General features: G+C 60.6%; 2 protein-coding genes across 2 annotated transcripts; one reads left to right on the forward strand and one right to left on the reverse strand.

Moving 5' to 3' along the window:
* Positions 1-406: 406 nt before the first annotated feature.
* LOC130592426 (apoptosis-associated speck-like protein containing a CARD) lies at positions 407-3365 on the forward strand (the record flags this gene model as incomplete). Its single annotated transcript, XM_057396697.1, is given in 3 exon segments — positions 407-428; positions 431-730; positions 3031-3365. Coding segments are annotated over 3 exon segments (657 nt in total), but the record flags the coding sequence as incomplete, so codon positions are not given.
* A 2719-nt stretch (positions 3366-6084) lies between these two features.
* On the reverse strand, positions 6085-13429 carry LOC130592427 (steroid 21-hydroxylase-like; the record flags this gene model as incomplete). Its single annotated transcript, XM_057396698.1, has 6 exons — positions 6085-6288; positions 7019-7163; positions 7318-7487; positions 11021-11200; positions 12131-12217; positions 13322-13429. Coding segments are annotated over 6 exons (894 nt in total), but the record flags the coding sequence as incomplete, so codon positions are not given.
* Positions 13430-14316: the final 887 nt, after the last annotated feature.

Consider the following 14316-nt stretch of genomic DNA (forward strand, 5'->3'; position numbering starts at 1 on the left):
TCCCTGCCCCACTGCAGGCAGGAGCCCCCCATCCCTGCCCCATTGCAGGCAGGAGCCCCCCATCCCTGCCCCATTGCAGGCAGCGGCCTCATCCCTGCCCCACTGCAGGCAGGAGCCCCCCATCCCTGCCCCATTGCAGGCAGGAGCCCCCCATCCCTGCCCCATTGCAGGCAGCGGCCTCATCCCTGCCCCATTGCAGGCAGGAGCCCCCATCCCTGCCCCACTGCAGGCAGCGGCCTCATCCCTGCCCCATTGCAGGCAGGAGCCCCCATCCCTGCCCCATCGCGGGCAGGAGCCCCCATCCCTGCCCCATCGCGGGCAGGAGCCCCCATTTCCCCCCTCCACGCCCTCCCCAGGGCCAGCAGCGCAAGCGCCGCCTTGAGCCCCACGTATCCCCTCCCGTCAGCCCCATTTCCTTCCTGCCCCATTGGCCCCATGGCCTGGAGCAGCAGCGGTGCCCTGGGGGCGGGGGGCCGGGACCGCATCCTGCGGGTGCTGGACGAGCTGCCGGCGCTGGAGCTGCGGCGCATGAAGGCGGCGCTGAACCGGGCGCCGGTGGCCCGCGGGTACCGGCCCCTGGCCCGCGGCAGGATGGAGGCGGCCGACGCGCTCGATCTCACCGACCTCATCCTGGGTCACTATGGGGAGCGCTATGGGGTGACGGTGGTGGGGCAGGCGCTGAGGAGCATCGAGAGGAGGGACCTGGCCGAGTGGCTGCTGGGGGATGGGGGTGAGAGGGGGTGGGGTGGGGTGGGGTGGGTTGGGTTGGATGGGATGGGATGGGATGGGATGGGTTGGGTCAGGATGGGTTGGGATGGATGGGATGGGTTGGGTTGGGTGGGATGGGATGGGTTGGGATGGGATGGGTTGGGTTGGGTTGGATGGGATGGGATGGATTCAGATGGATGGGTTGGGTCAGGATGGGTTGGGATGGATGCGGTCAGTTGGGATGGGATGGGTTGGGATGGGTTGGGTTGGGTGGGATGGGATGGGTTGGGTTGGGATGGGATGGATTCGGATGGATGGGTTGGGTCAGGATGGGTTGGGATGGATGCGGTCAGTTGGGATGGGATGGATGGATGGGTTGGGATGGGTTGGGTTGGGTGGGATGGGATGGGATGGGTTGGGTTGGGATGGGTTGGGTCAGGATGGGTTGGGATGGATGCGGTCGGTAGGGATGGATGGGATGGGATGGGTTGGGTTGGGATGGTTGGGATGGGATGGATGGGTTGGGATGGGTTGGGTTGGGATGGTTGGGATGGGTTGGGATGGATGGGATGGGATGGGTTGGGATGGGATGGATGGGATGGGTTGGGTTGGGATGGGATGTGGTTGACTTGGGAAGGGTTAGGATTGGATGGGAAGCATAGTGCAAATGGTTGGGATGGGTTGGGAAGGGATGAGATGGGAAGAGCAGTGCAGATGGTTGGGTTGGGAAGGGATAGGATGGGTTGGAATGGGATAGATGTGTTGAGGTGGGATGGGTTGGGATGGATGGGATCTGATGGGCTGGGATGGATGGGATGGGTTGTGTTGGGATGGGATGGATGGGATGGGATGCGTTGGGATGGGTTGGGATGGGATGCGTTGTGTTGGGATGGGATGCGTTGGGATGTGTTGTGTTTGGATGGGATGTGTTGGGATGGGATGCGTTGCGATGTGTTGGGATGGGATGTGTTGGGATGCGTTGCGATGTGTTGGGATGGGATGCGTTGTGTTGGGATGGGATGCGTTGGGTTGGGATGGGATGCGTTGGGTTGGGATGGGATGCGTTGTGTTGGGATGGGTTGGGATGCGTTGCGATGTGTTGGGATGTGTTGCGTTGGGATGGGATGTGTTGTGTTGGGATGGGATGTGTTGTGTTGGGATGGGATGCGTTGGGATGTGTTGGGATGGGATGCGTTGTGCTGGGATGCATTGGGATGCATTGGGATGGGATGCGTTGTGTTGGGATGCGTTGTGTTGGGATGCGTTGGGTTGGGATGGGATGCGTTGGGTTGGGATGGGATGCGTTGGGTTGGGATGGGATGCGTTGGGATGTGTTGGGATGGGATGCGTTGGGTTGGGATGGGATGCGTTGGGATGTGTTGGGATGATCCGATGGGAAGGGATGGGTTGGGATGCGATGTGATGTGTTGGGATGGGATGCGCTGGGATGTGTTGGGATGGGATGCGTTGGGTTGGGATGGGATGCGTTGGGTTGGGATGGGATGCGTTGGGATGTGTTGGGATGGGATGCGTTGGGCTGGGATGGGATGCGTTGGGATGTGTTGGGATGGGATGCGTTGGGTTGGGATGCGTTGCGATGTGTTGGGATGTGTTGTGTTGGGATGGGATGCGTTGGGATGTGTTGGGATGGGATGCGTTGGGTTGGGATGGGTTGGGATGCGTTGCGATGTGTTGTGTTGGGATGGGATGCGCTGGGATGTGTTGGGATGGGATGCGTTGTGTTGGGATGCGTTGCGTTGGGATGGGATGCGTTGGGATGGGTTGTGTTGGGATGGGTTGGGATGGGATGCGTTGGGATTGGTTGGGATGGGATGTGTTGGGATTGGTTGGGATGGGATGGGATGCGTTGGGATTGATTGGGATGGATTGTGTTGGGATGGGATGGGATGCGTTGGGATGGGATGGGATGGGATGCATTGGGATTGGTTGGGATGGGATGGGATGCGTTGTGTTGGGATGCGTTGTGTTGGGATGCGTTGCGTTGGGATGGGATGCGTTGGGATGGGTTGTGTTGGGATGGGATGGGTTGGGATGGGATGGGATGCGTTGGGATTGGTTGGGATGGGATGGGATGTGTTGGGATTGGTTGGGATGGGATGGGATGCGTTGGGATGGGATGGGATGCGTTGGGATTGATTGGGATGGGTTGTGTTGGGATGGGATTGGTTGGGTTGGGATGGGTTGTGTTGTGTTGGGATGCGTTCGTTGGGATGAGTTGGGATGCGCTGTGTCGGGAAGCACCACCCCAAGTATCCAAGTTCCGCCCCCCCAACCCCTTCCCCCCCCTTTCCCCCTTCTCAGCCCCTCCCCACCCCTCTGATGACGCCACCGATGACGTCCCCGATGACGTCCCCGATGACGCCACTGCCGAGGCCGGCCGCCGGTTCGTGCAGCGGCACCGCGCGGCGCTGGTGCAGGGGGTGCGGGCGGCGGCGGCGCTCGCGGACCGGCTCCAGGCTCGGGGCGCGCTCAGCGCCGAGGCCGCGGCCGCCGTGGCCGCCGGGGCCACCCCGCAGGAGCGGATGCGGCGGCTCCTGGACACGGCCCCGGGCTGGGGGCCCCGCGGCCACCGCTGCTTCCTGCGGGCGCTGCGGGAGCTCCAGCCCTGCCTCGCCGAGGAGCTGGGGGAGCCCTGAGCCGTTGGGTGCCCCCATCCCTATGGGACCCGTTGGGTGCCCCCATCCCTATGGGAACCGTTGGGTGGCTCCATCCCTATGGGAACCATTGGGTGCCCCCATCCCTATGGGAACCATTGGGTGCCTCCATCCCTATGGGACCCGTTGGGTGGCTCCATCCCTATGGGAACCATTGGGTGGCTCCATCCCTATGGGAACCATTGGGTGGCTCCATCCCTATGGGACCCGTTGGGTGCCTCCATCCCTATGGGAACCATTGGGTGGCTCCATCCCTATGGGAACCATTGGGTGCCTCCATCCCCATAGGACCCATTGGATAACCCCACCCCTATAGCACCCACTGGGTGCCCCCATCCCTATGGGAACCATTGGGTGGCTCCATCCCTATGGGACCCGTTGGGTGGCTCCATCCCTATGGGAACCATTGGGTGGCTCCATCCCTATGGGAACCATTGGGTGGCTCCATCCCTATGGGAACCATTGGGTGGCTCCATCCCTATGGGACCCGTTGAGTGCCTCCATCCCTATGGGAACCATTGGGTGGCTCCATCCCTATGGGAACCATTGGGTGGCTCCATCCCTATGGGAACCATTGGGTGCCTCCATCCCCATAGGACCCATTGGATAACCCCACCCCTATAGCACCCACTGGGTGCCCCCATCCCTATGGGAACCATTGGGTGGCTCCATCCCTATGGGACCCGTTGGGTACCCCCATCCCCATAGGACCCCTTGGATAACCCCACCCCTATAGCACCCACTGGGTATCCCCATCCCTATAGGAACCATTGGGTGGCTCCATCCCTATGGGAACCATTGGGTGGCTCCATCCCTATGGGAACCATTGGGTATCCCCATCCCTATGGGAACCATTGGGTGCCCCCATCCCTATGGGAGCCGTTGGGTGGCTCCATCCCTATGGGAACCATTGCATGGCTCCATCCCTATGGGACCCGTTGGGTGCCTCCATCCCCATAGGACCCCTTGGATAACCCCACCCCTATAGCACCCATTGGGTATCCCCATCCCTATAGGAACCATTGGGTGGCTCCATCCCTATGGGAACCATTGGGTATCCCCATCCCCATAGGACCCATTGGATAACACCATCCCTATGGGACCCGTTGGGTATCCCCACATCTATGGGACCCGTTGGGTGCCTCCATCCCCATAGGACCCCTTGGATAACCCCACCCCTATAGCACCCATTGGGTATCCCCATCTCTATAGGAACCATCGGGTGCCTCCATCCCTATGGGAACCATTGGATAACCCCATCCCTATGGGACCCGTTGGGTACCCCCATCCCCATAGGACACCTTGGATAACCCCATCCGTATGGGACCAATTGGGTATCCCCATCCCTATAGGAACCATTGGATAACCCCATCCCTATAGCACCCATTGTGTATCCCCATCCCTATAGGAACCATTGGGTGCCTCCATCCCTATAGCACCCGTTGGGTACCCCCATCCCCATAGGACCCCTTGGATAACCCCATCTGTATGGGACCAATTGGGTATCCCCATCCCTATAGGAACCATTGGGTGCCTCCATCCCTATAGGACCCCTTGGATAACCCCATCCGTATGGGACCAATTTGGTATCCCCATCCCTATAGGACCCATTGGGTATCCCCATTCCTATAGGAACCATTGGATAACCCCTCCCTATAGAGGACCCATTGGGTATCTCCATCCCTATGAGAACCCTTGGGTGCCTCCATCCCTATAGGATCCCCTGGATAACCCCATCCCCATAGGACCCCTTGGGTGCCCCCATCCCCACTGAACCCCTTGGGTGCCCCCAGCCCCACTGAACCCCTTGGGTGCCCCCAGCCCCATGGATCCCCACCTGTTGGGCTGCACCCATGGAGCTGGGGCACCCAGGAAGGGGCGCGGGGACCCCCGGGATCTGAGGTGAAGCCTTTATATGGGGGGGTGCTCGCAATAAACATGGCCGGGAACCGAGTCCCGGTGCGGAGGGGGCTGGGGGGGCACCGGGGGGCAGGGAGGGGGCTGGGTGCAGGCAGGGTCCTGGCAGGGCGCAGGCAGGGCTCAGGGTGCAGGCAAGGTCCTGGCAGGGTTCAGGGTGCTGGGTACAGGCAGGGTCCTGGCAGGGTACAGGCAGGGTCCTGGCAGGGTACAGGCAGGCTCAGGGCTCAAGGTGCTGGGTACAGGCAGGGTCCTGGCAGGGTCCTGGCAGGGCTCAGGGTGCTGCGTACAGGCAGGGTGCAGGAAGGTTCCTGGCAGGTCACAGGGTACAGGCAGGGTCCTGGCAGGGGTCAGGGCTCAGGGTGCTGGGTACAGGCAGGTTCCTGGCAGGCTCAGGGTGCTGGGTGCTGGGTGCAGGCAGGGTGGAGGCAGGGTCCTGGCAGGGCTCAGGGTGCTGGGTGCAGGCAATATCTTGGCAGGGCTCAGGGTGCTGGGTACAGGCAGGGTCCTGGCAAGGTTCAGGGTGCTGGGTACAGGCAGGGTACAGGCAGGGCTCAGGGTGCTGGGTGCTGGGTGCAGGCAGGGTGCAGGCAAGGTCCTGGCAGGGCTCAGGGCTGAGGGTGCTGGGTGCAGGCAAGGTCCTGGCAGGGCTCAGGGCTCAGGGTGCTGGGTGCAGGCAGGGTACAGGCAGGGCTCAGGGCTCAAGGTGCTGGGTACAGGCAGGGTCCTGGCAGGGCTCAGGGTGCTGGGTGCAGGCAAGGTCCTGGCAGGTCACAGGCGGGGCTCAGGCCGGCTCGTGGCAGGGGCGCATGCGCACGCGGTAGGGCGGGCAGCGCAGGACGGTGCCGGCGCGCACGCGCAGTGAGGGCAGGAGCCCCGGGGCGGGCGGCTCGAGGCGGAAGTGACGCAGGAGGAGACCCAGGAAGGAGAAGAGCTCGGCCCGGGCCAGGGGGGAGGGGGGGGAAAGGGGGAGGGGGGAACCAAAGGGGTCGGGGGGGGAACCCAGGGGGGTTGGGGGGACCCCAAGGAGGGGACAGGACCCAAGGGGTGTGGGGGGGACCCCAAGGGTTCAGGGGACCCAAGAGGGTCAAAGGGACCCCAATGGGTTGGGGGGGGACCCAAAGGGGTTGGGGGGGGACCCCAGCATTAAAGAGGGGACCCGAGAGGGGCAAAGGGACCCCAATGGGTTGAGGGGATCTGGGGGGGGGACCCCCACACCAAGGGGTTTTGGGGACCCCAAGGGGTTAAAGGGACCCCAACACCAAGGAGGGGACCCCAAGGGGTTGGGGGGACCCCAAGGGGTTGAGAGGATCCCAAGGGGTCAAAGGGACCCCAGCATCAAGGAGGGGACCCCAAGGGGTTGAGAGGATCCCAAGGGGTTAAAGGGACCCCAACACCAAGGAGGGGACCCCAATGGGTTTCGGGGACCCCAACACCAAGGAGGGGACCCCAATGGGTTTTGGGCACCCCAATGGGTTTCAGGGACCCCAATGGGTTTCAGGCACCCCAATGGGTTTCAGGGACCCCAACACCAAGGAGGGGACCCCAATGGGTTTCGGGGACCCCAATGGGTTTCAGGGACCCCAATGGGTTTCGGGCACCCCAATGGGTTTCAGGGACCCCAACACCAAGGAGGGGACCCCAATGGGTTTCAGGGACCCCAATGGGTTTCGGGGACCCCAATGGGTTTCGGGCACCCCAATGGGTTTCGGGGACCCCAATGGGTTTCGGGGACCCCCCCCCCCCATCCCGTCCGTACCAGGCAGGAACTCCTCGGGGTGCTGCCAGAGCTCGGGGTCCTGGTGCGCGGCCAAGAGGTTGGGGACCAGGATGGAGCCGGCGGGCACCGAGAGCCCCCCGAGGCTGCAGGGCCGGGGAGCGCGGGCAGGGGGCGCTGCTGAGAGCCCCCCATAGGGTGCAGGGCCGGGGAGCGCGGGCAGGGGGCGCTGCTGAGAGCCCCCCATAGGGTGCAGGGCCGGGGAGCGCGGGCAGGGGGCGCTGCGGAGCTCGCCGGTACCTGGTGCGGCGCCGGGCGCTGTGGGGCAGCGCCAGTGGGGCCGGGGGCCGCAGGCGCAGGGTCTCGGTGACCGTGGCGTGGAGCAGGGGAAGGCGCCGCGCGTCCGAGGCCTGGGGCAGAGCCCCCGGGGGCAGCTCCCGGCGGAGCTCGGAGCGGAGCTGGTCCTGGAGCTGCGACACGGGGGGGGAACACGTGGGGTGCACGTGGGACAGGTGTGGGGGTGATGCACGTGTGTTACACGTGTGATACAGGGGTGATACAGGTGTGTTACATGTGTGATACAGGGGTGATACAGGTGTGTTACATGTGTGATGCACGTGTGTTACACGTGTGATACAGGGGTGATACGTGTGTGTTACATGTGTGATACAGGTGTGATACAGGTGTGTTACATGTGTGATACAGGTGTGTTACACGTGTGATACAGGGGTGATACAGGTGTGTTACATGTGTGATACAGGGGTGATACAGGTGTGTTACATGTGTGTTACATGTGTGATACAGGTGTGTTACACGTGTGATACAGTGGTGATACGTGTGTGATACATGTGTGATACAGGTGTGTTACACGTGTGATACAGTGGTGATACAGGTGTGTTACATGTGTGATGCATACAGGTGGTGATACATGTGTGTTACATGTGTGTTACATGTGTGATGCACGTGTGTTACATGTGTGATACATGTGTGTTACACGTGTGATACAGGGGTGATGCATGTGTGTTACATGTGTGATGCACGTGTGTTACATGTGTGATACAGGGGTGATACATGTGTGATGCACGTGTGTTACACGTGTGATACAGGGGTGATACATGTGTGATACAGGGGTGATGTGTGTTACATGTGTGATGCGTGTGTTACATGTGTGATACATTGTGTGATGCACGTGTGTTACATGTGTGATACAGGGGTGATACATGTGTGATGCACATGTGATACATTGTGTGATGCACACATGTGTGTGTGTTACATGTGTGATACATGTGTGGGTGATTGTGTGACACGTGTGTTACATGTGTGATACATGTGTGATGCACATGTGATACATTGTGTGATGCACGTGTGTTACAGGTGTGATACATGTGTTACATGTGTGATTCAAATGTGATACATGTGTGTGATGCACGTGTGTTACACGTGTGATACAGGGGTGATACATGTGTGTTACGTGTGATACGGGTGTGTTACATGTGTGATACATGTGTTACATTTGTGATACAGGTGTGTTACACATGTGCTACAGGTGTGATACATGGGTGATACATGTGTGTTACAGGTGTGATACATGGGTGATACATGTGTGATACATGCGAGCTACATACGTGGGACATGTGTGATACAGGTGTGCTACATATGTGTTACACGTGTGATACATGCGCATTATGTACGTGGGACATGTGTGATACAGGTGTGCTACATGTGTTACACATGTGATACATGTGTGTTACGTGGTACATGTGTGATGCACATGTGAGAGGTGTGCTACACACGTGCGTGTGTGTTACATATGTGTTACATACATGGTACATATGTGTTACATGTGTGACGCACATGTGTTACATATATGTTACATGTGTGATACATGCGCGTTACATACGTGGTACATGTGTGATGCACGTGTGAGGTGTGCTGCATGTGTTACACATCTGATACATGTGTGTTATGTGGTACATGTGTGATACAGGTGTGCTACATAGTACATATGTGTTACATGTGTGTTACATATGTGGTACATGTGTGATGCACATGTGAGACAGGTGTGCTACATGTGTTACACATGTGATACATGCACATTACATGCATGGTACAGGTGTGATACTGGTGTTACACGTGTGATGCATGTGTGTTACGTACATGATGTGTACATGGTACATATGTGTTACGCGTGTGTTACATGTGTTACGTGTGTGTTACGCGATGCATATGTGTTACACGTGTGATACAGGTGTAGTTACATGTGTGCTACATATATGTGTTTCATGTGTGTTACATATGTGTTATGTGTTACGTTATGTCATGCGTGTCAAACACATCACATGTCACATCACACCCATCCCCTCTATCACACACGCGCCACATGCGTCTCACACATGAGTCACACGGATGGGACATGGACATGGATGTGGCATGGACATGGATGGGGCATGGACACGGATGGGACATGGACATGGATGGGACATGGACACGGATGGGGCATGGACACGGATGGGGCATGGACATGGATGGGGCATGGACACGGATGGACATGGACACGGATGGGGCATGGACATGGATGGGGCATGGACACGGATGGGGCATGGACATGGATGGACATGGACATGGATGGGACATGGACATGGATGGGGCATGGACATGGATGGACATGGACACGGATGGGGCATGGACACGGATGGGACATGGACATGGATGGGGCATGGACACGGATGGGGCATGGACATGGATGGGGCATGGACATGGATGGGGCATGGACACGGATGGGGCATGGAAATGGATGGGGCATGGACACGGATGGGGCATGGAAATGGATGGGGCATGGACACGGATGGGGCATGGACATGGATGGGGCATGGACACGGATGGGGCATGGACATGGATGGGACATGGACATGGATGGGGCATGGACACGGATGGGGCATGGACATGGATGGGGCATGGACATGGATGGGGCATGGACATGGATGGACATGGACACGGATGGGGCATGGAAATGGATGGGGCATGGACATGGATGGGGCATGGACACGGATGGGGCATGGAAATGGATGGGGCATGGACATGGATGGACATGGATGGACATGGACAAAGATGGGCGTGAATGGACAGGGATGGACACGAATGGACCCTGATGGACACGGATGGACATGGATGGACACGGATGGACACGGATGGACACGGATGGGACATGGATGGACACAGATGGACACGGATGGACACGGATGGACGCGGATGGACACGGATGGACACGGATGGACGCGGATGGACGTGGACGGACGCGGACGGACACGGATGGACGCGGATGGGACACGGATGGACACGGATGGGACGGACGGATGGACGGATGGACACGGATGGACACGGACGGACACGGATGGACGGACGCGGACGGACACGGATGGACGCGGATGGGACATGGATGGACACGGACGGACACGGATGGACACGGATGGGATGCCCCGGACGCGGATGGACACGGATGGACACGGATGGACACGGATGGACGCGGATGGACACGGATGGACGCGGATGGACACGGATGGACACGGATGGACGCGGATGGACGTGGACGGACGCGGACGGACACGGATGGACGCGGATGGGACACGGATGGACACAGATGGACACGGATGGACACGGATGGACACGGATGGACACAGATGGACACGGATGGACACAGATGGCCCCGGATGGACACGGATGGACACGGATGGGACATGGATGGACACAGATGGACACGGATGGACACAGATGGACACAGATGGACACGGATGGACACGGATGGGACATGGATGGACACAGATGGACACAGATGGACACGGATGGACACGGATGGGACATGGATGGACACAGATGGACACGGATGGACACAGATGGACACAGATGGACACGGATGGACACGGATGGGACATGGATGGACACAGATGGGCATGAATGGACATGGATGGCCCCGGATGGCCCCGGATGGCCCCGGTCGCCGCGGTACCTCGGGCCGGTGCAGCAGGAAGGCGATGGCCCAGGCCAGGGCGGCCGCCGTGGTCTCGGTGCCGCCGATGAAGAGGTCCACGAGGGCCATGTGCAGGCGGGGGGGGCTCAGGGGGGGGCCCGGCCGCGAGGGGTCCCGCAGGGCCCCCAGCACCGTGTCCCGGGGGGGGGATGGGCACTCCTGGGGGGGGGCACAGTGGGGCCAATGGGTGCCAAGGGCACTGGGGGCCCCCCATGGACATTGGGGTCACCCCCATGGACATTGGGTCCCCCCTAATAGACATTGGGGTCCCCCCCATTGATATTGGGTCCTCCCCATTGACATTGGGGTCCCATCCATAGACATTGGGTCCCCCCTAATAGACATTGGGTCCCCCATGGACATTGGGGTCCCCCCATTGATATTGGGTCCCCCCCATAGACATTGGGGTCCCCGCCCAGACATAGGGTCCTCCCCATTGACATTGGGGTCCCCCCACCATGGACATTGGGTCCTCCCCATGGACATTGGGGTCCCCCCACCATGGACATTGGGTCCCCCCTAATAGACATTGGGGTCCCTCCATAGACATTGGGTCCTCCCCATGGACATTGGGGTCCCCCCATTGACATTGGGGTCCCCCCACCATGGACATTGGGGTCCCATCCATGGACATTGGGTCCCCCCTAATAGACATTGGGGTCCCTCCATAGACATTGGGGTCCCCCCCATTGATATTGGGTCCCCCCCCATAGACATTGGGGTCCCCCCCGCATTGATATTGGGTCCCCCCATAGACATTGGGTCCTCCCCCATAGACATTGGGTCCCCCCCATTGATATTGGGGTCCCCCCCATTGACATTGAGTGTCCCCCCCCATTGATATTGGGTCCCCCCCATAGACATTGGGTCCCCCCCCATAGACATTGGGTCCCCCCATAGACATTGGGGTCCCCCCCATAGACATTGGGTCCCCCCCCCATTGATATTGGGTCCCCCCCATAGACATTGGGTCCCCCCCCCATAGACATTGGGTCCCCCCATAGACATTGGGGTCCCCCCCATATGGACATTGGGTGCCCCCCCCATTGATATTGGGTCCCCCCCATGGACATTGGGGTCCCCCCCCACCTCGTGCTTCCGGATCTGGGCCTCCACGAATGCATCCCGCAGCTCCACGAGCTCCAGAAGCTTCCGCAGCCCCGGGTGGGGCAGGGCCTGAGGGGGGACCCAGAGGGGGAGACCCGGACCCATAGAGACCCATAGAGACCCGAACGGGACCCATAGGGACCCATAGAGACCCACAGAGACCCGAACGGGACCCATAGGGACCCATAGAGACCCACAGAGACCCGAACGGGACCCATAGGGACCCACAGAGACCCCAATGGGACCCATAGGGACGCCAATAGGACCCCTAGAGACCCGAACAGGACCCATAGAGACCCAATGGGACCCATAGAGACACCCTAGGACGCATAGAGATCCCCCCAGGCCCACGGATCCCAAGCCCCACATCCCCCCCATCCCCATAGATCCCCCCAGCCCCACAGATCCCCCCCAGCCCTTTAGACCCTCCAGCCCCACATCCTCCCCAGCCCCCCCCCAACCAGCCCCATAGGTCCCCCCAGCCCCACATCCCCCCCTCAGCCCCATAGATTCCCCGAGCCCCATAGATCCTCCTCAGCCCCATAGATCCTTCTCAGTCCCATAGATCCTCCCGACCCCCATCCCCACATCCCCCCCATCCCCATAGATCCCCCCAACCCCACAGATCCCCCCCAGCCCTTTAGACCCTCCAGCCCCACATCCTCCCCAGCCCCCCCCAACCAGCCCCATAGATCCTCCCCACCCCCATCCCCACATCCCCCCCATCCCCATAGATCCCCCCAGCCCCACAGATCCCCTCCAGCTCTTTAGACCCTCCAGCCCCACATCCTCCCCAGCCCCACATCCCCCCCCCAGCCCCATAGATCCCCCCAGCCCCATAGATTCCCCGAGCCCCATAGATTCTCCTCAGCCTCATAGATCCTTCTCAGTCCCATAGATCCTCCCCACCCCCATTCCCACATCCTCCCCATCCCCATAGATCCCTCCAGCCCCACAGATCCCCCCAGCCCCACATCCCCCCCATCCCCATAGATCCCCCCAGCCCCATAGATTCCCCCAGCCCCATAGATCCTCCCCATCCCCATAGATACCTCCAGCCCCACAGATCCCCCCCAGCCCTTTAAACCCTCCAGCCCCACATCCCCCCCAGCCCCACAGATCCCCCCAGCCCCACATCCCCCCCCCAGCCCCATAGATCCCCTCCCCCCTCACCCTCAGCACGGGCACCACCTCCAGGGCCCGCAGCGAGCCCCTCCCCCACAGCTCCAGCAGCTCCAGGACGCAGCGGGTGAAGGCCCGGACCTCGGCCTGGGGGGGGAGCTGGGGGGGGCGGGGCAATGGGAACCCCCAGACCCACCCCTCCCCCACCCCCATTTAGGTCCCCCCCCCCCAATGTTGCTCCCCCCCCCCTTTAGGGTCCCCTCCCCCATTTAGGGTCCCTCCCACTTTAGGGTCCCCCCCCACTTTAGGGTCCCCCCCCCAATGTTGGGTCCCCCCCCAATGTTTGGTTCCCCCCCCATTTAGGGTCCCCCCTTTTTAGGGTCCCCCCCAATATTGGGTCCCCCCTATTTTGGGTCCCCCCCTATTTAGGGTCCACCCCCAATGTTGGGTTCCCCCCCAATGTTTGGTTCCCCCCCATTTAGGGTGTTCCCCCCCCCATTTAGGGTCCCCCCCCCCCATTTAGGGTCCCCCCCCAATGTTGGGTCCCCTCCCCCATTTAGGGTCCCCCCAATTTAGGGTCCCCCCCACTTTAGGGTCCCCCCCAATGTTGGGTTCCCCCCTAATTTTGGGTCCCCCCCCAATGTTTGGTTCCCCCCCAATTTTAGGGTCCCCCCCAGTGTTGGGTCCCCCCCAATGTTGGTTCCCCCCCATTTTGGTTCCCCCCCATTTTGGCCCCCCCCCCAATTTTTGGGTTCCCCCCCCCTTTTGATTGCCCCCCAATTTTTAGGTTCCCCCCCCAATTTTTGGTTCCCCCCCAATGTTTGGTTCCCCCCCATTTCGGTTCCCCCCCCATTTTGGTTCCCCCCAATTTTGGTTCCCCCCCCATTTAGGGCCCCCCCATTTTGGTTCCCCCCCAATTTTGGGGTCCCCCCCATTTTGGTTCCCCCCCCAATTTTTGGTTCCCCCCCATTTTGGTTCCCCCCCATTTTGGGTCCCCCCCCATTTTGGTTCCCCCCCATTTTGGGTCCCCCCCATTTTGGTTCCCC

This window comes from Pezoporus wallicus, unplaced genomic scaffold (assembly GCF_028554395.1).
Source record: "Pezoporus wallicus isolate ANWC-B61680 ecotype Strahan unplaced genomic scaffold, APGP_CSIRO_Pwel_v1 contig_11701, whole genome shotgun sequence".
NCBI lineage: Eukaryota > Metazoa > Chordata > Aves > Psittaciformes > Psittacidae > Pezoporus > Pezoporus wallicus.